Source organism: Euphorbia lathyris, chromosome 4, assembly GCF_963576675.1.
Source record: "Euphorbia lathyris chromosome 4, ddEupLath1.1, whole genome shotgun sequence".
In the NCBI taxonomy this organism is placed as follows: domain Eukaryota; kingdom Viridiplantae; phylum Streptophyta; class Magnoliopsida; order Malpighiales; family Euphorbiaceae; genus Euphorbia; species Euphorbia lathyris.
In genome coordinates, this window is record NC_088913.1 from 44,601,471 (window position 1) to 44,627,273 (window position 25,803).

Below are 25,803 nucleotides of genomic sequence, written 5' to 3' on the forward strand. Positions count from 1 at the left end.
CTATTTCTTAGTAATTTTTCTTACATGAATTTTCACATGCACTTTAATGAGCAAATGAATTTGCTCATTCACCGAATCTCCACCTTAGGATTCTAATAAGCCCAGATCTAACGGTGAATGAGCAAATTCTACATGCTAATTAAGGTGCATGTGATCAAGACTGTTTTTCTTATATGCCCGAAAAGCAAGATCAAGACAACATTCAATTCAGGAATATTCTAAAAGGCGATCAAATCATCTTCAAAATGACCGAGTTATCCCATTTCAGTGCAAATCCAACAAATTCCAAAGGTACAAATCTAACTGATTCAAAAACTCCGGATATTGTCTATTCAAGTGTGATAAATTCCAAGAAGGACAGGTAATTATCTGTTCAAGTCCAATAAAGTCCAAAGTTCGGGTATTGCCCGTAAAGTCCAACGAAATCTGTTCGGGTTAAGAATAATTCAAAATGCAATCCGAGTCCACATCAGATTCAGATCAGAATTCAGCGAGCAAATTAAACTCCAGGGATCAAAGGGGATAATTTACTCAATTCAGCAAATCAAAATCTAATTCCAGGAGCTAAGGTGATATTTCACCGAAAACTTAAGGAGCAAGTTCAAGAACTTGGACAGAAATCAAATTTAGTATAATTTGATTTATCTTTTAATTAATTTGATTATAATTTGATTTATGTTCTGATTAATTTGATTATCGTTTCCATTAGTTATATTTTAATTAACTCATTTTTACACCATTTATTTCTAATTAGTGTAATTTAGTTTATCTTTTAATTAATTTGATTAGGGTTGTATATTAAATGGTTTTTTTATAATTATTAGCTTAATTTCATTTCGTTAAGAAAAATTCATGAACTCATTGCAATATCCCAATTAATGTATAAAAATCGATTTCAATCAATCTCCGTTAAAATTGTATGCATGAATGAAAATGATCAATCTGAAATGTTATCTCGGATTTAATCGGGATCCAAATTAAACTAAAGCGACTCGAGATGTTATCTCGAGTCCGCAAATGCATCCCACTAATTTAAATAAACAAAGAATAAAGCATTTCAACTTGTCTGAATATATCATAGCATTATCTTTGATTAAATTTATTTTATCTTTGGAGTATATGTTCTAATATACAATCGCACGTGTTGTGCATATGATCCGAAATTAAAACAATTAATTTGAGATGTTATTTCAATTATATAAAAGCAACTAAATTAATTCAAATCGAGATGAAAATATCACTTGAATTCAATAATCTACTCAAAATATTCTTTATTAAAATTCAAATTTTTAGCGTATATGTGATATACGTAAAATTAATTTTAAGTCGATAAATATAATTGCGTGTATGTTATACACGTAGTTCTAAATCGAAATAAATCAATTCGAGATGTTATCTCGAATCAATAAAATTAACCAAATTAATTCGAATCGACACAAAAAATTCCATTCGAATTTAATAATACATTTAAAATATTTCTTAATTAAAATTCGTATTTTACTTATGGTATATGTGATATACATATGATAAAATTAGATTTGAATTCAATAAATACGATTATGTATATGTTATATGCGTAATCTCAAATTAAAACAAACCTAATAACCCGAAAACACATGAGTACCTGGTTTATATCAACAATTCGAAGCAAAACAAATAGCAAACACACGATATCACGATAGTACCGATATGTCGGGCGGGGTAGAGTGAGATTTCATCTCTTCCCTACACGTAACCGGAAAAAACGAACTTCGATCTCTCCAAAGACCACCCTCATTAAAACTAAAGAATATAGAGTCAATCTAAACAGATATAATGACCAATCATGCTCGCACATACATTTCCAAGTGATGATTGGTGGCGACTCGAAACCTTCAAATACGAAAGGCAGATCGAGCCGGCCACGCGCCCCGACCTTAGAAATCAAAAGTTAGGGTGCAACACTTTTCCCTTATTTTTATTTAACTTGTTTAGTTGTGATAAAAGATAAATACCTTTATATAATTAAACTTACTATATCAAATAAATCAAATAAGAACAATTCATCTATCAATAAATTATTTCCTAAAACAATTGTCTATAGAAAAAAATATAGACATATATATAGTTATTAGTTATGAAACTGTTTTAGTTTAAATTAGGGCAAAGTACGAAAAAAATGCTCGTGGTTTACCTTATTTGCAAATAGAGGTCTGTGGTTTAAAAGTTTGCAAATAGAGGTATGTGGTATGTAAGTATTTAACTTTAATTGATGACAATGAGAGCATTTTTAATTTTTTTTTCAATTATATTTATATATTGACAAAACACAGATCCCAAAACCAAATTGAAATGGTGTAAAATAAATTTAAATATCAATTTAGTTCATAAACTGTCAGATTAGTAAAAAAACGTAAAATTTTACCATATTATTTATTGTTTCGATTTAGGAACTTGTTTTTTTCGGGGGTTATATTTTGCTGATATGTAAGAATAATTTTTTTAAAGATAAAAATATCTTTAGTTGTAATCAGAACTTAGCTATGTAATTTTAATACTTTGTTTTGTAAATAAAACATACCACAGATTTGTAGACTTTTAAACCACATATCTCTATTTACAAAATGGGCAAACCACATGCATTTTTTTCGTACTTTTCCCTTTAAATTATTTTGGATTATCTAATTATCTAGATTATTTTTTTTGTCAATATGAATATAACTAATTTATTTTATAATATTATTTTATGTTGATAAATAATATATTAGTCTTTTCATATCTTAACATTAATCATTCTTTATAAGTTTGTCAAACACGAGCATCTATTAGCTAACAACAAACAACTTATTGCATCAACTACCAACTAACATCTGAATAAAATATGTCCTTAATCACTAATTGCATTTTGTTGTGGCGTTTTTGTGTATCCATAATATTTGAAAATTTATCTTTAACAAATTATAAATTAGGCAATAATTCAACTACTAGTAGTTTCCGTTCATTAATATATTTTTCAAGATTTGCAATTTACTCATCCATCAACCTCATAGATAGATAGGCTTATTCAAGGGTCCGAGTATTTGTCTAGCCTACTTAGTCCACATCCTATATATTAGGTTCGGATAAGAAAATTGATAACAAACCCAATACAGTCCAACTCTACCAAAGTCCGCATATTTTTAAACCATGCTTGAGATTTATATAAATAGGATAGGCCGACCCAACCCACTATATGAATATTAATTATTAAATTATATTTTATATATTAAATGCTTATTTTTAAGTATAAATTTTAATTTTTTAGCGCTAAAAATTTTATATTCTTTTATTAAGTGAATTTATTTTGAATTGGGTTTGAGATTTAATTTTTAAATCTAAATCCAATTCGACCCAAACCATCTAAATTAATATTGGATTGAGTTAGGTTTGAGCTCAACATTCATTCAAAGAAAAGAAGTTTGAACTCAACATTTTAAGCGAAAGCTAATGGATTCAGTCCAAGTCGAGCTATGAACGTGTCTATTGCTACACGCAGTAGTATTCACATAGACTTTACATAATGACTAAATTTAATGGTGACTTAAATGGAATAGTAGTTCCCACACGATAATTAGATGTAAATTTTAGATCAATCAGACTCCAATAATATCAAGTGTGAACAATGATTATAAGTAGATGTTTAAATGAATTTGATACGATGAGTTCCTTTTAATAAGGGACTTAAATGACCTATTTGATACTCAATATTAAAATAACAAATTAAACCATAATATTACAAAAAGAAATTTATTGATAATCTCTTGGGTTTGGTCCATAATTTCAATAATTAACCCTCTTCCTCTCTTTCATTGTTGCTAAAAATAGTCATTGAGTATAAAAATGAAAATAAAAAAGCTCAATCACAAATTACAAAGGAAAGAAGTTATAAATACCTTTTCTATTTTTATTTCCTTTTTTCAATTTATATTTGTTAGTTGCTTTCATTTCCATTTATAGTGATTTCTTTTGCCTTTTCCTTTTTTTTTTATTCTTTCTCTGGTTGTGGAGAAACCTCGGTGATCAATTCCTCCCTGTTGAAGCAGGAATCCCGAGGGAAAATCCACAATCTAAAATTTTCCCAGAAAATCCTTTTCCTTAGGCTTCAAATATTGATTTTGTTGTCTTACATTTGATCGGTTGTATATAGTTTTTACGCAGGGAATTTTTTGGGTTTTTTTTGCTTGTGGATTTTCGAAAGAAAGTGCATTAACTTTTAAGAGGAAATTTTCAGTATTTTCTTGTGTAGGTTTTCATAGGACATTCACATTTTCATTGAAATCTTGAATTGCGAGGTATTTCATATATTTTGAAGTGCACAAATTTTGTATATGTATCTTTGAAGGAGAATTTGAATTAAGGATTTTGTTTGCCGTCAGATGATGACTGCCATTTCAAGACAAGTCATGCCCGCTTGTGATTCCTTGTGTTACTTTTGTCCTGCATTGCGAACCAGATCAAGGCAGCCCATCAAGCGCTACAAGAAATTGCTCTCTGACATATTTCCAAAAGCTCCGGTTAGAGATTCCTTCTTGTTTCTTATTTATTTTTCTTTGATTTTTGTATATTTGGTGGAATTTTCTGCTTTATTTGTTACTAGTTGGTTCAGATGGCAAATGAAGGGAAAATGGAGTACAATTTATTACATATGAATTTTTTTTTATATTTGTTTGTTTGGTTTAGCAGTGGTTTCTTTGTTTTTGATGTTTTAAGGATAGATAAGTTAGATAAAGCCTTTAAGTTGATTTTCTATATACGTCAATTCTTCATATACATGTGTTACATAGTAAAAAGTATTTAAAAGCAATGGTTATATACTTCTTTTTTCATAGTGCATTTCCTATTTGTTTTCAGGCGAGTGTCCAAGCGGGAGGGAAATCCATTTGTTTTGCATCTTAGAAATAGAAATTAACTCCAAGTAAACCTTGTTCCTATATGTGGCCTAGTTCCAAAATAGGCTTCCAATTGAAATTTTTTGGCTATTTTGATTGTTTGGTTTAGTGGTACTGGTGGTTTCTTTGCTTTTGATGTTTTAAGGACAGATTAATACAAGTAAAGCCTTTACGTGGATTTTGTCTATACGTCAATATATATGCCTTAGCGTTACATAGTAAAAAGTATTTGAAAACAATGGTTATATACATCTTTTTTCATAGTACATTTCCTATTTGTTTTCAGGCCAGTATCTAAATGAGGGAGGAAAATCCTGCGTTCAATTGTTTTGCATGTTAGAAATAGGAATTAACTCCAAGTAAACCTTGTTCCTATATGTGTCCTAGTTCCAAAATAGGCTTCCAATTGAAACTTTTTGGCTATTTTGATTGTTTGCTTTAGTGGCACTGGTGGTTTCTTTGCTTGTGATGTTTTAAGGATAGATTAATATAAGTAAAGCCTTTATGTGGATTTTGTCTATACGTCATCATATATGCCTTAACGTTACATAGTAAAAAGTATTTGAAAACAATGGTTATATACATCTTTTTTCATAGTACATTTCCTATTTGTTTTCATGCCAATATCCAAATGAGGGAGGAAAATCCTGCGTTCATTTGTTTTGCATCTTAGAAATAGGAATTAACTTAAAGTGAACTTTGTTTCTGAATCTGGCCTTCTAAAAATAGGCTTCCAATGCAAATTTTTTGCTATTTTGATTCTTTGGTTTTGTGGTAGTTTCTTTGCTTATGATGTTTTAAAGATATATTAATGTAGATAAAGCCTTTAAGTTGATTTTCTCTTTCCGACAAGCCTTGAAATATATGCGTTACATAATAAAACATATTTGAAAGCAAATGGTTATATAGTGCATTTCCTATTTGTTTTCAGGCCAGTATCAAAAAGAGGGAGGCAAAACCTGCTTTCATTTGTTTTGCACCTTAGAAATAGGAATTGACTCTAAGTAAACGTTGTTTCTGTATGTGGCCTAGTTCTCAATGCAAAAGTTTGTGGATATTTTCATGTGGTCAATCTCTTAGAATCAATTGTGTTACTAGTTGAAACTTGTAACAATTACTTATTTTATAACCAAATACATGTGCTTTCAATTTGGAATTCTGTCAGTCACTTAGTCTCAGTGATTATATACTCTTTGTAATAGTATATCTCGTTCTTTGTTTTCTAATTTCAGTTGACAGTTAGGTATTATGCTAATATTTTTTTGTCAAGTGTTTAAGAGTCCTTTAGTAGCTTATTAGTCTTGAGCTGATTCATCTTTGAAGCTCTTTTTTTCTTTTTTATTTTTTTTTGTAGGATGAACAACTTAATGATAGAAAGATTGGTAAGCTTTGTGAATATGCTTCTAAAAATCCTCTTCGTATCCCGAAGGTACAACCTTAATTTCTAGAAATATTGTTATTTTTTCTTCATTATGCTCTGGGTTACAATGTTATCATACTGTATGTATGAAATTTTTTATTTATAAATTATGTAGCATTATCTCGTTATATTTATGTGAATCTTATACCGTTTTTAATATAAGAGGTTTATGAGGAGAAGGCAAGATGATCCCGCTATGATAACATTAGCTTCCCTACTTAATTCAATAATTTATTATATATTTTAAAGGGAGGAATTGGGTGGGACAAACTTTAATGGAATTTTGTTTAAGCTGATATAGTAAACAATTAATTTAGTATAATCTTTGTGACTTGATTTGCTTTATCATTATTCTCATTAAATGAATTGCTCCTCAAAGTCATCAACTTGCTAAGGATTTTGTCCATCTTTAGCTTTAATATTAACAAAGATCTATGAAATTAAATTTAAGGTAAGGATAGAAAAATTATATATGTAGTGTATGTGCATAGAAAAAGAGGTATATGTATTAGTGGAAAGAAGGATTGTCAAGGAACCAATTGAACTAACAGTTTAAACTGATAGTTAAAGCCCAAGAACAACTTTTATTATTATCCAGACACTCCCCCTCACGCGAATGTTCCCTGGGTTTGAAGCGTGTACAACTTACCATGCTTTGAAATTTAATTAACAAATGGGGTTGTTAGAATTCAGTCCCTTACCACTGGGTCTAAGAGGCTCTCATACCTTGTTAAGAAACCAATTGAACTAAAAGTTTAAGCTGATTGTTAAGACATAATAATAGTTTTTTATATTAATATATGACAAGTGTAAACAAAACAATAAAAAGAACAGTAATTAAATTTGTTAGTTAACTAAGTAGACCAGATAGTTGCTCCAATATGACTTTTTAGTTTAAATTGATATATAGCATCTTTATGGTCCAAATTATCCAAAAATGACACGTGTAAAAATCACAATTCATGATCAGGTAGTGATGTGCAATTTTAGGCTGATTTGACCCCCCTAAAAGTTTATGAACCAATATTTTAAAACGTTTTTAGTTCGACTTGACCTTGGTTTACTAAGTTTGCGAATTTAATCTGATAGCTAATCCCACAATAAGTGTAGAGGAATAAACATCCAATTCTTTGACACACTCATATTTTAAAAAAAGCATATATATATATATATAGGTGTGTGTGTGTGTGTGTGTGTGTGTGTGTGTGTGTGTGTGTGTGTGTGTGTGTGTGTGTGTGTGTGTGTGTGTGTGTGTGTGTGTGTGTGTGTGTGTGTGTGTGTGTGTGTGTGCAGTGGAAAGGAGGAAGTGTTATAGAACCAAAAGGAGGTGCTTTAACACTAGAGATAGAGATAACGAGAAAACAGAAGCATGGGTAATAAAATGTAACATACATGTTCACACACAAGACGAGTTACTGTTCTAGGAGGTTGATACCAAAAAGGCATTCGACTCCAATTTGAAATCTGGATGAAAGAAAAATCAATTTTACTAATATTTGCCTTCTCTAGTTTTGCATTAACTTCTTCATTCCAAAATAGTATATCACAATTGCATAAATTCTGAAATTATCTTTTCTATTATTTTGTTTTTTTGTACTTATGCCAGTTTTAAATGTATCAAACAGATAACAACTTCTCTTGAGCAAAGATGTTATAGGGATTTGAGAAGCGAGCAATTCCAATCTGTAAAAATTGTTATGTGTATCTACAGGAAGTTGTTAATTTCTTGTAAGGAGCAAATGTGAGTCAAACTCTGTTGTGTTTAGTGTATATAAATATTGAAGTCGTTGCTTTGAGACATTTTTATTTTACTCGAAAAGGCAAGGAAGCTACGTGTCATGCAACCAGTGTTGTCAAGTTCTTAATGCATGCTAATCTAATTGCTTTTGAATGATTTTTATTTGGTGATGATATCTTTACAAAGCTTGCTGCTTTTTTTGGCAATTATATTATCTCAGGCTGTTGCATAACATATTAGGAGGGCATGATGCAAACAAGCAAAAAAGAACTACATGCTTTTTTCTAAATAGAGACATTGGGATGTGTTATATTTCAAGTATGATCTTCACTTATTAGAAAGAAAACTCTTAGTTTTTTTTTTATGTTGTCTAGTTCCAATAATATACATATTGAAGTCGTTGCTTTGAGGCATTTTTATTTTAGTGGAGAAGTCAAGGAAGCTGTGTAATGCAACCAATGTTGTCAAGTTCTTAATGCATGCTAATCTAATCGCTTTTGCATGATTTTATTTGCTAATGATATCTTTAGAAAGCTAGCTGCTAGTTCTGTTTTTGCAATTGTTTTATCTGAGGTTGTTGCATAGCATATTAGGAGGGAATGATGCAAACAAGCAAAAAAGAACTATATGCCTTTTTCTAAACAGAGACATTGGGATGTGTTGTTATATTTCAAGTATGATCTTCACTTATTAGAAAGAAAACTCTTACTCCCTTTATTCCCTTATATAAGTCATTCTAGAATATTTCACACAAATTAAGAAATATATTGGTTAACTAAAAAAATTCTCTCTCATGTCACTATTGGGGAATAAATATTGGAATATTAAAAAACACATGTACCAATACAAAAAATTTAATATTTTGACCAAAAAACTAAACTAAAGTTCTTAGAATCCTATAATGACTATTTGGGGAAAAAACTAATTTACTAGAATGACCTATATAAGGGAATTGAGGTAGTAGTTTTTATATTGTCTGGTACCAATAACATATTCATCAACTGCTTACGTATAGTTTGCAGATCAATTGTGGTTGTATGTGCTCTATGTATAGATGTTGTTCGTGCCTACAATCTTATTGATAACATGTTTAAAGACTGCTCATTTTATTTGACTAAAGTTGTGTCCCTCAAAATTTATTTATGATCGTTTCATGTTGAGAGAAGCTTGTTCTGAATGTATAATAATTAATGTATTTCTTTCTATTAGCAACCTATGGATGTGAATGTTCTAGCATTTGGCTACAACATGCATATTGGGCTATTTTGGTTCGATATGCATATGCTGCCCATTACATGACTGACCCTAACAACTTAAGATTATAATTTCGAAGCATATCTTTTATTTTTTAAATTAGTTTCATCATTTTATGGATCCTTTTTCATTTTTTGGAATAAAGAAAATTCAACAATGTTTTATCAGAACAAATGGAGTATCCGAAAAGAAAATGATATCTAATGGATTTTGAAGAATTTAATGGAGACATGAGTAGATTTCTTTTGAATTTTATCAAGTACATCTCATGATTTAATGAGTATACATGGCAGGCCATTATTCGCTAGTAGCTTGCTTGGCATCATACATATTCTACTAGATCAAACACGGTATGATGATGTACGCATATTAGGATGCCAAGCTCTTTTTGACTTTGTGAACAATCAGGTAAGGAGTTATTAGTAGGCTTTTTCTTTTTTCATGTTTACTTCCAAACTTTCAAGTAGCTCATATCGTAAGTCCATTGCTGATTGGGATCTTTCATTATGCAGAGCGATGGCACTTATGTTTTTAATTTAGATGGCTTGATTCCAAAACTTTGTACTTTAGTTCAAGAAATAGGGGAGGAGGGAAAGGTAGATCATTTGCGTACTGCCGGACTTCAAGCACTCTCTTCAATGGTAATAATTTCATTCCAATAATTTTGTACTTTTGGGTCATATTTTACAATCATTTTCATTATTTATGTTCATCACAGAAGTTCTTTTGAAATTGGGATGGATGCCTTGGGATTTTGTAAAGTCATTATGTGAGGTATATTGTACTGCACTAGTGCTTATTAAAATCAGACAATTCAACTCTCAGAAGTTCCAAGTAATACTTTTGTGGTCAATGGTACATAAAAATATTGCCCAGTTGGTAGAAGCTTCACTTCTAATTCCATGGTCTATTGTTTGATTGTTGATTATATTTTTACTAAATTTGATGGAGAAAATATATTGCATAGTTTACTCTAAATTATACATGAATAGATGCATCCATTTTGGAATATTCATGCATGATGGTGGGAATTGATCAATTCAATTGAGGATATTAGAACTCTGATAGGAAGCTTGTGACTGCACTAGTAAAATGCTGGTCAAGCTCCATGTCACTTGTGCCCAGAGCTTGCTACATATTGAAGATTTGGGATCTGAAATTTTTATTACAAATGCAAATTTTGATTTAATCAATCCTTTTAAGAAGGTGAAGATAACTTCTAGGAAAAACTCTAGCAATTGTATTATTGTATAGATCTTAATTGTAACTGTCGGTGGTGTGCATTAGGTTAGAACTTAAGAATGAAATTAACACTAAAACATGTTGGTTTTGTATTTGTAATTCAGTTGTGTGCCAAATAAGACTAACTTGCTTCTACTTTTGCCTTTTGCCTTTATTTCTATAAATTTTAGTTTCGTTGGAAAGAGAATGCAATGGTAGTAAGTATATTTGTATTTTTAATTTGGTTTGCATGAGAGAAGATGACGTAGTAGAACTATAATTTATGTTTTTGTTTTCCATGAGGGAAATTGTTATTATTTTTAAATATTGCCTTTTACCACCAGCCCAGTTTGGGTTTTCATCCAAAACGAAAAAAGTTAAAAAATCAACCTACCCCATTAGCAAACGATTGTGGAATAAGTCATTTACTTCTCTTGCAGCATGAGTCCATTGAAATGGAATGGTTGCAGCAGGAAACCGTTCCTCAAGTTGCTTATGATGTTATATGCATTACATGCTTTCATACATGAATAGTACATTTTCAGGGTTTTTTTTGTTCTATGTTAACTGGCTTCTTCACAGGTTTGGTTCATGGGTGAATTTTCTCATATATCAGGAGATTTTGATATGGTAAGTTACTCGAGGAGTATATTGACATTTCTCTCTTTAAGCTTCAACTAGTATTTTTGAATTTCCATGCTATATTAAATTCTCTTCATATATATTTTCATATATTAGAATGCTAATTAGTGTTGTTAGCTGGATATGTTGAACAATGGTACATGGAAGAATTTATTGCAAAATTCTAAAGGGTAAAACAATTTATTAGTCCATGTGTTTTAACCTATTACACTAATCAGTCCACTCCACACATGTACTTTAAGATCCTTATGTTTTGTCTTAATCAACTCTTTAGTCTCTCAATTTGGTTTTTATATGAAAGTACAAAATTTCCCTTAGTTATTGTCAAAGATTAATATAAAAGCTATTATTGAGCCTTAATGCTTAAACTTTTAGTTCAATTGGTACCATGAGATGGTATAGTGCCTCTTGGACCAAGTGGTCGATGGTTCGAATCCTACAACCCCGTTTATTGTGAAATTTCAACACATGGTAGGATGGACATGTATTTTATAGGCTTCAAGCCCAATGGGAATTCGCATACGGGGTATGTAGTATATACATCGATATTTTTATAATATATTAATATACAAATACTCTTAAATTTTTATTTTTATTTTCCTTTTATTTAATATAATATTTTCAAATTAATATTAAATTATTATTATGAATCTTGAAAATTTTAAGAAATTGTATTTTTTTCATTGGATCATGTAAGTTATATTAGTGATGAAAAGTTGACATTTAAAATTTTTATATTTTATATAGCTCTACATGTAATTATATGAATTTTTTCATTTATTGAAAGAAACAAGTTCTATACCGCTAAATTAAATTCTTATAGTTGTATAAAAATTTAATAAATCAGTTAATATAGGAGAAATTATGATTATGTGGGAAATAAAAGAGAAAATAGAAAAAATAAATGTGTTATTATTATAAAATAGGATAATGGGTAGTTTTGTGTCATTCGTTCTAAATTTAATTTAGTCTAATTTGTCCAGAAGGACTAAAGAGTTGAAGGAAACAAAAACATATACAGAGGCTATTAAATTATTTACCCAATTCTATATGAATAACTTTAGTTGTGTTTCTGCGAATAACGTTGCTGTTCATGTGCCTCCTTTGTGAACTGATTAGGAAATACATCATCACAGTGCAGTGCATTAGCTCTTTATGTGAATGAACACTATTGGAATTGTAAATTAGAATTCAACTTGTTCTGATTTTGGATGGAAATATGAAGAAATAACAGATGAAATCAACTTGTGAACATTGAAGTTGCAAGGCAGGCCTTACTGAATTTGCATTGCTTGCCCATGAATTAGGTGGTCTCTGTTGTCTTGGACAACTATGGACGTTACAATGCAAAATCAGATGCTGAAGTTTTGCAGAGTGAAGATTCTACATCAATAGATGCATTAACTAGGGTTCCTTCATGGAGAAGGATTGTTAACGAGCAAGGCGAAGTTAACATTTCTCTGTAATTTCCTCTTTCTCAGTATTCAAGTTTTGTTGGATCATGATGCAGCTGCTAATATATATTTTATTTTGTCTTTAACAAAGTGAGGAGTGCAAGGATCCTACATTTTGGTCCAGAGTTTGTCTTCATAACATGGCGCAGTTGGCTAAGGAAGCTACAACCGTGAGACGGGTCCTTGAATCATTGTTTCGTTATTTTGACGATAATGATCTCTGGTCTCCTCAATATGGTCTTGCTCTCTCTGTTTTGCTGGATATGCAGTTAATAATAGAGAAATCTGGTACTCCCTTTATTATTATTTTTAAAGCATTAGTTGCTTTCTTTGGAGCTTAAGAAATAAATGCTTTTCATCTTTTCAATCCATTTGTAGGACAAAAGACTCACTTTGTGTTGTCCATCTTAATTAAGCATCTTGATCACAAGAATGTTCTTAAGAAGCCTAATATGCAACTAGATATTGTTGGTGTCGCTTCCTTCCTTGCCCAACAAACAAAAGTTCAACCATCTGTAGCTATTATTGGTGCATTAACTGATATGATGAGACACCTACGAAAAAGCATACATTGCTCCCTTGATGATTCAGATCTCGGCTCTGAAGTAATTGAATGGAACCGTAAATTTCGAGAAGCCGTAGATGAGTGCCTTGTGCAGATATCACACAAGGTAAATTCTTGAATATTTGATCGATCAGAATTTATGCATTTTGATTGAATATTTGAAACTTGCAGGTTGGAGATGCTGATCCTATCCTTGATGTTATGGCTGTGATGTTAGAGAACATGCCAAGTATCACTGTTATGGCTAGAACCTTAACATCTGCTGTTTATCGTACTGCTCAAATTGTGGCATCACTGCCAAATTTGTCCTATCAGAACAAGGCAAGAATCTACATTTTGTTTATGTTTTTACATCAAACTTAGCATATTCCAGTTTGTAACAATGACAAGGTGCATTTTCCTCTTTTTGCTTTAAATGAGGCAGGCTTTTCCCGAGGCATTATTTCATCAATTACTTCTGGCAATGGTTCATGACGACCTTGAAACCAGGATGGGTGCTCATCGTATATTTTCCATTGTTCTTGTTCCATCTTCTGTTTGCCCCCGTCCTTCTGCGGGTTCAGTCCCCAATAAGGATGCCAATATCCAAAGGATGCTCTCAAGAACTGTATCCGTGTTTTCTTCGTCAGCTGCACTTTTTGACAAGTTGAAGAAGGAAGAGCATACCTCACAAGACACTATCTCTAATCATGGCAAAGGCAATGGCAATGGGGTAATAAATAATAGTCCATCGATGTTGAATAGATTGAAGTCAAGCTACAGCCGAGCTTATTCTGTGAAAACAATTTCACCTCCTGTAACAACGGATGAGATGACCGAGAGCAATGTGGTTGAAAAGCAGGTAGAATTTTAATTTTTAGATATCATCCAGACTGTTACAAAAATTCACTCACAGATTCTGTCATTTGTCTAAATGTCCCTTTTATTTGTTGGTTGAAAAATATAGGAAATAATATCCCTTAGGTTGAGCAGTCGTCAGATTGCTCTTCTTCTTTCTTCAATTTGGGCACAATCCCTTTCTCCTCTAAATGGTCCTGCAAATTATGAAGGCATTGCTCATACCTACGGCCTGGTGTTGCTATTTGCAAGGAACAAGGTATTGCTTTCAGTTTTTGGCAATTGACTTTATTTAGAACAACTTCATATATATGCAATACTGGTAGAGCTATGTAGGTGGCAAATTAGTTGGGTTGTGTTGTTTTTTTGAGCATGTTTGGTTACAAGTCTATCCATCAGGTCTTATATCTCAAGGTATTTCATATCAAGTTGGTTTATATTGGGGTTTGGATTAGGAAAGAGATCGAGAGGTATTGGGTTTGTGAGTTTATAATTGAAGGTTTATTTAGTGATGAAGGTGTAGCACAAATAAAATTCAGAGGGTCTTTCTTTTTTTTATGTAGTTTGATTAGATTGGGAAAGAGATCGAGAGATATGACGGGAGAAGATGAAGCATCATGTATAAAAAAATGAATGTAGGAGGGTTGAAGTATGCAATGTGAGGACTAATGACAAGCTAAATTGAGTAAGACTCAAAATCTAGACATCAATGCTTGTTTAATATGAAGACAATGGAAAATTACTTGCAACAGAATCTGATGGCAGATATATCTGATGTTAGTTTTGTGTTCTGTCAAATATTAATATGAATTGAGCCTTTATCTACCAGCTTAAGCTTTTATTTCAATTGGTTCTATGACATGGTATCTGAGCCTCTTTGACCAAATGATCAAAGGTTCGAATCCTGACAACCTCATTTGTTGATTAAATTGCAAAGCATGGTAATATAGGTCAGTGTTGTGCTTGCTTCAAGCTCAGTGACATGTTCAAAACCATTGTAGCCTTTGTACTCATCTAATTAACATAAAGATAATAGGTTGCAAGCAAGAATAATATCACGATCTGAAGCAATACCACATCTTTTAGTGAATAGATGTAGTTTGGTAAACAAGGCAGGAAAGGCAAAAGAATTACTGGTGGTTAGCCTAAATTAAATACATAAGTGCAAAAGTATGACCAGTATTTATCCTAGATAATCCTAGTCTATGCTTATTTATGTCTTTGTACTAGTAGATACTACCATCACAATAAGAAAACTTATGAGGACTCAAATCAGGAGCAAAAATGTCATACTAAATTGCTGAACATGGAGGTAATAGAAGAAGTAATAGTAATAGAACTTATTTCTGAAACCTTACAATAGCTTAAGTTTTTGGGTTAATTGGTTCTTTAGCATTGATATTAGAGTATCTTACATCAAGAGATATTGACTTCAACTCTTGGAAAATCCTATTCATGTGCTTTTATACGTCAGAAGGGGCACTCAAGTGCAGGGGCGTAAAAGCTATTCTTGAAATATTACTTATCAGCTTCAATTTTTAGGTTAAATGGTTTTCTACAAGAAGGAAAGTGGAAGTTGGATCCTCTTTCTTTCAATTTCAGAATTGGCATAGAAGGGGATTGTTTGGTTGGTAAAAGTAAGGTTTCCATTTTGCAATGATGCTTTGGGTGGTGTCAAAAGGTGTTAAGTGTCATTGTTTAAGGCTTTCTTCTTGCAAATCACAAACATTTGAAGCAGGCTGAAGAGATTTGCCAAAGTCCATGTAATGGAGTGAGTGTTGTTTTCTTTCGTTGCTATTTATAATGACACTTTTGTTTTTGAAGGAAGCCCTTCCAAAATTAACAGGGCAAGATCGTCCTTGATAAAGGACTAGCCAACAAAAATAGAGACTTAAAGAAGTGTTTTTGAGTTTTGTAGTCACTGATGGTCAGATCATCCTAGTAGGGTTCTAATTCAGATTTATGTTGAAGAAGATGAGAAAATGCCTAGTCATTGAAGCACCATTTTATCCATTGTGCATGACATAAGGCTTAATCAATACTGATGAAGATAATTGTGTATTTATGAGAAAACTAGTGAAACAACTTAAGCAATAGGATTAGGAACTTGAATACCATCTGACTCAGCTAATGGAACTTGGACGGACTATGTTCCATTTTTGTCAACATGGTCAATGGCATTATAGCCTCAGAAGATTGTCACAGAAAGAGATTCTGTAAAAACTGTGTGAATGTAAGCATTACTAATGGATATTTTTATTGTTTATCATACCAAAGAAGGGACGAGAGAAGGAAATAGATATATTGATCTTTGTTAGAGTATTCTTATTGGTATCAGTGGAAAAGGAACTAATAGTGTTTAAAGGAGGCAGGAGAAGTGGGAAACAGAAAAAGGAAAAACAGAGTAAGGAAGATTAGATTACAATCCACCTGAGAGATGTTCTATGCAGTAAGTATAGAGTAGCCTTTCACTGGCACGAAAATGGTAATTATACAAGTATACAGCTTGAAAATTACTTTTACAGAGTCTAAAAAATAGTAGTGAAAGTAATGTAATGGTTAATGCATGCCCCTGTCTTGATGCGAGGATCGGTATTAGAGGCCAATTCAGTGTTTGCTTCTTACTGAGCATTTCTCCCTCGGCAGTGTTTTCAATGTTAACTGGTGGCCTTGAATTATGTTTATTTCAGAATACCTCTATTATGCATTTTTCCATGGGATGTCTTATTTTCTTTTTTTATATAAATGATCTGATTAGGATAAATTTGTTTCTTAATCATAATTCACCAGGCAGATTTTTGTTTTTGTCAATGATTTGGCAAGGTTCTTTCACCCCCTCATTATCTTATTTTTTATTTATGTCATGTAGAACTCCAGCAATGAGACTATGATTCGAAGTTTTCAGCTAGCATTTTCCTTAAGGAGCTATGCTCTTGGGCAAGGTAGGTCTCCAAATAATTTTTTCATTTGGCTATTCTGCTATCAGTTAGCATAATGTTTCTCTACTAAATAAACTCTTTTTCTATTTATTGAACAGATAGAATTTGAATTTATGTGGGGGCTTTGATTTTTTATGATTTTGTTTTTTTCTGCATCCTATTTTCATAATTAAAGCTGCTATTGGCTCTCTAGTTTGCATGATTTTCCCTCGGAACACATTTTCTCCATAGAAACAGCCATACACGTCATAAATGAATGAACGTTTGAGAGAACTGATTGGAAATTCACAAGGTATACAGGTAGCTGACAACTTAAGGATCAACGTAGAGAATTATAACCAACCTGGTGTAACTTTTGACACCAAATTGCTATAGGAGTTACATAGTTGGGGCCAATTGATATGCATGGCAGAATACATAAAGGTTGTTGAACTGCAAAAGTGGTAGAAGAAACTGTAAGCGACAATTGATATGCTTATGCATGAGTTCTATATCCATTATGGCTAGTCCTTGTAAGCATTATTACACTAAAGCAATTTCGTTTGACAAGGATGAACCTTTTGAATCCATTTTTCTTAGGAGTGTGAATTTCATATTCTATTTCATCAGTTTTCATATCCATGATTTACCTGATTAACATATTATTTTTCTTTCCTTGAATGTGAATGTCTACACATATTTTGAGTATGTTAACGTGTGCTTGAGCTGATGAAGCTTTCTCCTCAATTTGGCAGGGCCATTACAACCATCACGCCGCCGATCCCTCTTTACATTGGGAACATCTATGATTTTATTTGCATCAAAAGCTTTCAACATTCCCCCTCTTGTTCCCAGTGCCAGAGCTGCAATTACAGAAAAAACAGTACGTGCAATTTTTTTTATTCTTTGTTTATTTGCTTCAAGTTCTTGAAAAGATGCATATTCTTCACTTGTCCTTAATGTTGCCACTTCTTATCAGGCTGATCCGTTTCTACGGTTGGTGGATGAAAGCAAGTTACAGGCTGTTGATACAGGAAAAGTTTATGCATCAAAGGAAGATAATCAAGATGCAGTGAAGTCGCTTTCAGCCGTAGAAATAACAGAGAACCAATCAGTACAATCATTGGCTACCATGATAACTAAGTTCCGGGGAACTTCATCAAGTGTAATTTAAAAGCACATAGTTCCCATTCTCTTGATTTGAAAGCACATAATAGTGTTTTTAGAAGTTATTTGACTATGCTATTGACACTAAACATTTTTACACAGGATATGTCTGTCATAAAACAAAACTTGCTCAAGAATTTTGTGCCAGATGATGCATGTCCACTGGGGGCTGATATATTTATGGAGATGTCAGAACAAATTTCTGATCCAGTATCAGAGGGAAAAATTACTGAAAGGGTAACTATTTCATCCTTCATTTATTTCCTATTTCCTGTCGTATTCGAATTCACACTTTTCTATGTAACTGTATGAATGCAGGATGCACCACTATTCACACTAGACGATAATCTTCTAACAAATACATCTGAAAGTCAAGCAGATCCTGGTATGAAGGAAGATACACAATCTCCAGCACTTCTGAGTGTCGGTGATCTTCTGAATGCAGTAAGTTGTACTTGTATATTTTGTTTTTGTGAGACTGATAAATATAGGCGCATGCAAATGTTTCTTCATTTTAACCTTACCTACCTTGATTAGATCACAGCATTTTGGAATTAATTTTCTTCATTTGATGTAACATTTACACAGGTGTCAGGAACAACATATCAAATTGGAAGGCTTTCAGTCTCAACTCCTTCAGACTTGCCTTACATTGAAATGGCTGGCCATTGTGAAGCCCTTTCTGCAGGAAAACAGGAAAAGATGTCTGCTTTACTCAGTTCTCAACAAAAACAAGAAAATGCTCATCAGAACAACCAAGCAAAAGAGATGCCATCTGGTTATAAAGTTCAGCAGGTTTTCTTCAGTCACACATATATTTCATTTGTGGAAAATAATTTGAAGCATTAATTTTAAAAGAGTGGATCCAAATTGTTTTTCCTGTAATTTGAGCAGTATTTAAACACCATTTTTTGCGTTGACACGGCCATTGGTATGCACTATTGCTTCAGCCATAAACCCCCTTCAATAAGAACTACTATAATATCCTTCATTGCCTCCTAGCGTGGCTATGACCATCAAATCAATGTCCTCCACCGTGTCAGCGCTTGCAAGCTTGAACCCATGTGTTGATATAATTATTACAACCATGTCAACTTTCATTTTTACCATCTCCAGTTGGTGAAATTAGAACTTAACACTGATATAATCTTTGGTCTTATTAAAACTATTTAGGAAAGCATCTCATATGCAGAAAATTTCTACTTTTCAGTTTGCTGCATGCATGCTTTGCAATTGGTTACGTGAACAATTTATTTAAACTGATCTAATTTTGTGAGCTTTTAAAACTACAGAGTGGGAACCCATTCCTCGATGAAAATACACATCCTAATACGTACATTCCAACTGCTATGATTGGTCCATGTGCTACTCAGTACCACTTCTATGAGCCATTTCAGTTACCAGCGTCAAGTCCTTATGATCACTTTCTGAAGGCTGCTGGTTGTTAGGACAGAAAGATGATGATGATAGACGCCCTCAGATTCTCCGTGGTTGAGTTAGGAAGGAAATTAAGGTAACTATGTTCGAATAGGGTAATGAAGCTCTTGCTGATATTTTCTAGCTCCTAGTGTTTGCATTATTAGCATATAGGCCCTAGATAATTTTGGATTGGGATGTTTGGATGGATAAGCACATTTGTCGCAGATATTGAATCAGCAATTCAGCATAAAAATGAATTCCCAGCAGCACAACGGTAGACAAGCTCGAGTTCTTGTTCTTGGCGTCTTGGAAACTTAGCAGATTACTGTATGAATATCAAAATCATCCCCCATTCGTTTATTCTTTCAAGGAAAAGGCTGTTTTCCCTCTTCCTTATTTTGTTGATTTTTTTTTTTTTTTTTTTTTGAATGCTCTTTGAGCTTGTATATAGTTCAATTCACATTATTCATTCATTCATTCATTCTTATATGGATGGGGATGACCTTTGTGGTATTTGTATTATGTTATCTATAAAATGAGAATTTTGTTTTTGTTTATTTTGCTTCATTTTTCTTCATGCTTCTCTGTTTGCATATTTACTGTGGTTTACACATACTATTAGGATTCATCTATGTTGCACGGACCTTCAGTAGTTTTTCCACGCTTTGTATCCGTTTCCATTCTATTTTCCTAACTATATCATGTCTGTTTCCATTTCAATTTCTGTTTTTGTTCTCATGCAACATAGGGAGGGATTTATTTCATCAGTGTCACCATTCCTGAGTCATTACAGTTTTTGTGGTTACTTATGGTTTTATGGTAATAAATTTAAGGGAAAATTACAAATCTAGACCAACTAAATGGGTCTATTAACATATTTGACCCACTTTGCTTCTATTTTACCAAATTAGACACGTTCATCCATTTTGGACAAAACTACCCACACCTCCCCCAACCTCCTTCTCCTTTTCATTTCTTTCAAATTCTTACAACAAAATTCAATAATTCAACCCAAGATTTAAGCATATTTAATGTAAGTATTATTTCTTCATTTTACATACACATTATTCAAGTACACAGTTGGTTAGTTGAATGTTTTCTCGTTGAACCTATCATTTCCGATTTCCTTCATTTTTGTCGCATCGACAGTTGTTCATGTCGCATCTGCGACAACGGTTGTCGCATCTGCGAAGAATTTTATCACAAATGCGACAACAGTTGTCGCATGCGACAACTTCAGTCGCATTTGTGACGAAATGTGTCGCATATGGGACAAAATTGCTCATGTCGCAGATGCAACAAATGTTGTCGCATTTGTGAGGAAATTTATCGTATTTCGTCACAAATGCGACAAAAATGGAGGAAATTGAAACAATATCGTTAAAGATGAAGAAAGAGGCAAAACCAGCGAGAAAAGCAGACGTATAAGTTAAAAACATACCGTTTCTACTGGAAAATTTCATCTGTTGTGTTTCCTTTCTAAAATTTAGAATACTTCAATAATCTCAAAATCACTAACAAAACCGAACTCATCACACATATTTCTGAGCTCACTAAATTCAAAAGACATTTATACAAATATTTCATCTCTACTTTTGGTTTTGATGCGGCTCTCTTTGACTTTTTTCTATTTTGGTTTGGGATGGCGAAGAAGACGTTGAGACTCCAAGGAAGAAGGTGAATGGAAATAAGGGTATTCTTGTCCAAAGTGAATGAAAGTGTCTAATTTGGTAAGATGAAAGGGAAGTATGTTAAATATGTTAATGAACCCCTTTAAATGGGCTAGATTAGTAATTAGCCTTGATATTCAGTAGATTTATCAACACCGTAAAGCGTCCATGTGAGGCGCCGTTGGGATCGGTCGAGGACACTCCGATGCCTAAGTCAGTAATCTTCTCAAGAGAATAAACTACAATGACAAAGTAAGGTTTAGAATAGTGTGTAAGTGTACCTTTGTTGTCATGTTACAAGGGTATTTATATAGGTTTGTGTGATAACCGTAATAACTCCCTCTTAATACCCTTGTAATGAAATGTAATGCTCTTTTAATGTAGCTTAACTCTGGCGTCTAACCTCCGAGCTTTTACGGTCTTTTAAGGTATAATCAATGCTAGCTTAATGATAGTAAGTTCCGCTGTATACCTGCTCAGCTTTCCATAAGGGCGGATCGCCATGTGAGGCGGATCCCATATTCTTCTCAAAGGGCGGATCTCGGCATGGACCCATGATACGACACCGTATTTCCAGCTGTATGCCATATATGCCAAGGAGGCGGATCTTGTCTTGCCTTTTCTCTCTTCAAGTCCTTTTCATGAGGGAATATTTTCAGCTTAATCCTCCATGTTTTATGGCGGATGTTATCAAGCCCTAAGTTTAAAGGGGAAAAGAGAAGGCGAGCTAAATAATGGAGAAAGTTCACACAAGATATGTACTTTTTATTTTTTTTTTCAAATGCCTCCCAAATTCTTTTAGAATTCGAATTTGAAGGATTTTCTACTCAATTAATCATTTGGGTTATCTCTTGAAGTGTAGATTAATGCTTAGTAGGTAACACAAGAATTCGAACCACGAACTTGTATTATCTATCACGTTGTTCCCATGAGAGAGAGACGCTGAGAGAAAGAGGTGTCGATTTTAGAGAGAGAAAAATTGTTCTCTTAAATCATGATGAAATGAATGAAGTTTAAAGGAACAATTATTATTTACACAAAAATGACCACATATCGGGGTTTCACTTGTGAATGCTCTCTGTTGTCTAATGTTGGAATACCCTCAACTCAAGGACACTTGGTTAAGCTCTATTCTTAGAATCTTTAGAAATGGGATACCAAACCTTAGTGCAAAATGAGAGAGATACCGGAACCATGAAATTTATGTATGCTTCAGTAAATGGAACAGTTGTGCGAACAGTTGCCTGTTTGGTTTAGTGTTAGACCTGTTTTTGTTTAAATCCGCTATACACCCTTTTATTTATTCTGTTATTTACTTGTTCATGTCATTATCACTTAACAACTCTCAAATATTGAATTCTAACTATTAAGGTAACTATTCACTAGACTTAAATCTCAATCCCTGTAGAAATGACACTTGGTTTTATCCAACTACACATGACCTAGTGCACTTGCTAGAAATCCATAATTAACACACCATGTTTTTGTCGTCATTGTTGGGGATTGATAAACTAATTTTAAGTGAATTTGTATGCTTAGCGTAGCTACCTGCCAACCACCTGTTTGTTCAATACTGTTTGGTTCGGTTTCTAGTTGTTTATACGAAGAATATATATTCCTATCGTCCTTGTGGATTTTGAGATTGGCAGAACCTATAGGAGGAGAATAAGGCTTTTGAGACAAGCTAGACTTGCCAGGATGGACAACTAGAATCGTGGACCCGAACATGCTGAGGGACCAGAGAATCATGAGGAGTGTTATGATGATAATTTAAATAATGAGGCACATAATGATGGCCACCAGAACAATGGAAATCAGCGGTTGCGGATGAAGGATTATTTCAGACCATCCACTGAGGGCCATTCTTCTTGTATCGTCCTACCCAATAAAGGGAACCATCTGTTCAAGATCAAAGCATCAATGATCCAAATGCTTCAAATAGTCGTTCAGTTCTGTGGGTATCCAAATGAAGACCCAAATGCTCATATTCAGGATTTCATCACAACATGCAACACTTTTAGGACTAACAGAAATGAGAGTGATGACATTATTAGGCTGAAGCTATAAGATTCAAATTGAATCTGTTGCCAATGGGAATCCAGAAGAACTAGAACCACAAGCTTTATACGAGTTGATTGAGAAGGAGGTCAACACGAGTTACAATTGCCATTCTGTGCAAAGTGATGGGAAGAGAGTCTCTAGTGACTCGAATAATGATGATATTACTAGACTATTTGGTCAAATGGAACAACTGGTTAAAACTATGGGGAAGATGAATGTCTCTGCTGTTCAAACTCAAACACATATTCTAAACGAGATGTCACCACATGAAGGCTGTGACTTTTGCAATGGTCCTCACCAACCAATTGACTATCCAAGAATAAAGCTGAGAGCATCAATGAAGGAACAATGTGATTTCATCGCACGACAACCACCCAATCCTTATTCGAATACCTACAACCCTGGGTGGAGGAATCACCCCAACTCATGGAACGACAATCAGAGACAACCAATTGTTCAACAATCTTACATGTAGAATGACCAGAGACAACCATATCAACAGCAGCAAACCACCACATCCAACTAACAATATCAGAAACCAGTTGTGCATCATCAAGAAGGCAAAACTGACTTGGAATCTATGATGATGCAGTTCATAAAACAGACTCAAACATCCATCAAGAATCTAGAAACACAGATGCAATAGTTTGCAAACATCATTGCTTCCAAAGAGAAGGGTGTGTTGCCAAGCAACACTATCACTAATCCAAAGGAGGAGGTCAACGCAATTATGCTGAGAGGTAAGAAAATATTCAAATTCCTTTGGAAATAATAGTTTGTCCGATGATGTAGTGCAGGGGAATCAAGGAATTCAAGCACCAGAACAAGTTGTGCCGACAGCAAAGTCCACCTAGAAGAAAGATAAACAGTCACTCGAAGAAGAAACACATGTTCCTTCATATGAGACCAGGATACTATATCCTGACAGGCTGAAGCAGCAAAATTGTGAAAAAAGGCATAAGAGTTTCCTAGAGCAGTTGACCAAACTACACATCAACATACCATTCATTGAGGCACTATCAGAGATGCCCATGTACGTGAAACTTCTCAAATATTTGCTTACCAACAAGAAGAAGCTTGAGTGTGTGGCCATGGTCCAATTAAACAGGGATAGTTCATCCATCTTACAGGCCAAACATCACCTGATGCTTATTTTACGTATACATGCATATGAAGGCAAGTGCACCTTAATCGTGTATCAAGTAATAAAGTAAAAGTAGAGTATTTTTGCCATGAGGATGGTGATTATAAGTACTAATCTTTTTGCTTACTATCTATTATTTAAACAATCGAAAGGTAGAGTTTGTTGGGTAACCAAGTTAAGACTTAATCCACAAGTGAAATGAAAATTACACAAAATAAGTGAGAAATTACTATAGTGGAAGAAACTAAGGCTTTAGCTTCACTTAGCCTTCTTGCTTGGTAATCACACTTAACCCCTTTTAAGTTGTTTTATCCTTTCTAAGATGGTGATTTTTCTTATTAACTAATAGATTCTCGAGATTGGTTCTAAACTCTCGATTAATTACTTTACCTTGGTCTGGCTAAAGTAATTAGTCTAGATAAGCATTAAGTTTTATTAATCTAAACCTTTTTAACCTACTTTACCTTGGTCCGGCTAAAGTGATTTCTTAAGATTCAAGAAAAACTACTCGAGTAATTAATTCTAAACTTTCGATTAATTATTTCACTTTGGTCCGGCTCAAGTTTTTAATCCAAATAAGCATTAAGTTTTCTTAGTTCCAAACCTTCGATTTATTACTTCACTTTGGTCCGACTCAAGTAATAAATCTAAAATTTGTAATAAGATTCATGAAAAACCAATAAGCCACACTAAATGGTCATTAGGTCCAACTTATGAGTTTCGATTAATAAATTTAATCACGGTCAATATAAACGATTAATTATATTCAAGTTGGGATTTGGTCCATCTCCAACAAGCATTAAGAATCATAAGTTAGTTCTTAAAAGGATAAACATAGCTTAATTAGGTTAAACGTAATTACCACATAATTAATGTTAAGATTCGCTTTTAGCCTTAGTTAAGGGGGTTTTAGCCATTGATTAGATTAAAACACACCTTAGAAAGATAGATAATGGAGTTCATAGTAATAAAAGAGATTAAAGTTTAGAAGAAACCGTAATGACGATTGTCGAACGGACTTCCTCGGTGACTTGAAACTTACTTTTATTGGATGAACTTTTGCACAAACAACACTTTGAGAACAATAACAACAATTACAACAACAAATACAACTAATTCTTATAGAGAAGAATCAGCAACCTAACATTACAGATGGAAGAATTAAGCCTAAGCTTGATGTGTCTTCAAATGGCTCCCAAGGTCTCCTTTTATAGTAAAATGGCACATATGCTTCAAAAGACTAAGTCTCCTTATGTCCCCCAACTCCATAATCTTCCAAATTCAGCTTTAAAGAAGGTGGTAGAAGACTTTGACAATTTAGGAGTTGAAATGTGTGAAAGTGGGAAAGCAATCTTAGGCTTCAATATGTACATCAACTTAGGACAA

The 25,803-nt window shown here is 33.2% G+C and overlaps 1 protein-coding gene across 2 annotated transcripts; it reads left to right on the top strand.

Annotated features, from left to right (window-relative positions):
- The first annotated feature begins 9,470 nt into the window (after positions 1-9,470).
- LOC136225652 (protein SEMI-ROLLED LEAF 2-like) lies at positions 9,471-20,093 on the top strand. Of its 2 annotated transcripts, XM_066013755.1 has the most exons (16): positions 9,471-9,727; positions 9,832-9,960; positions 11,123-11,170; positions 12,490-12,644; positions 12,728-12,924; positions 13,015-13,307; positions 13,373-13,522; positions 13,626-14,042; positions 14,148-14,297; positions 16,908-16,980; positions 17,712-17,839; positions 17,936-18,121; positions 18,226-18,360; positions 18,442-18,567; positions 18,712-18,918; positions 19,416-20,093. In XM_066013755.1, the coding sequence occupies exons 1-16, from the start codon at positions 9,596-9,598 to the stop codon at positions 19,569-19,571; spliced, it is 2,682 nt and encodes an 893-aa protein (XP_065869827.1). In that variant the 5' UTR covers positions 9,471-9,595; the 3' UTR covers positions 19,572-20,093. The 2 variants fall into 2 exon arrangements, with proteins under 2 accessions (XP_065869827.1, XP_065869828.1); XM_066013756.1 differs by lacking the exons at positions 9,471-9,727; positions 9,832-9,960 and adding an exon at positions 10,046-10,093.
- The last annotated feature ends 5,710 nt before the right edge of the window (positions 20,094-25,803 follow it).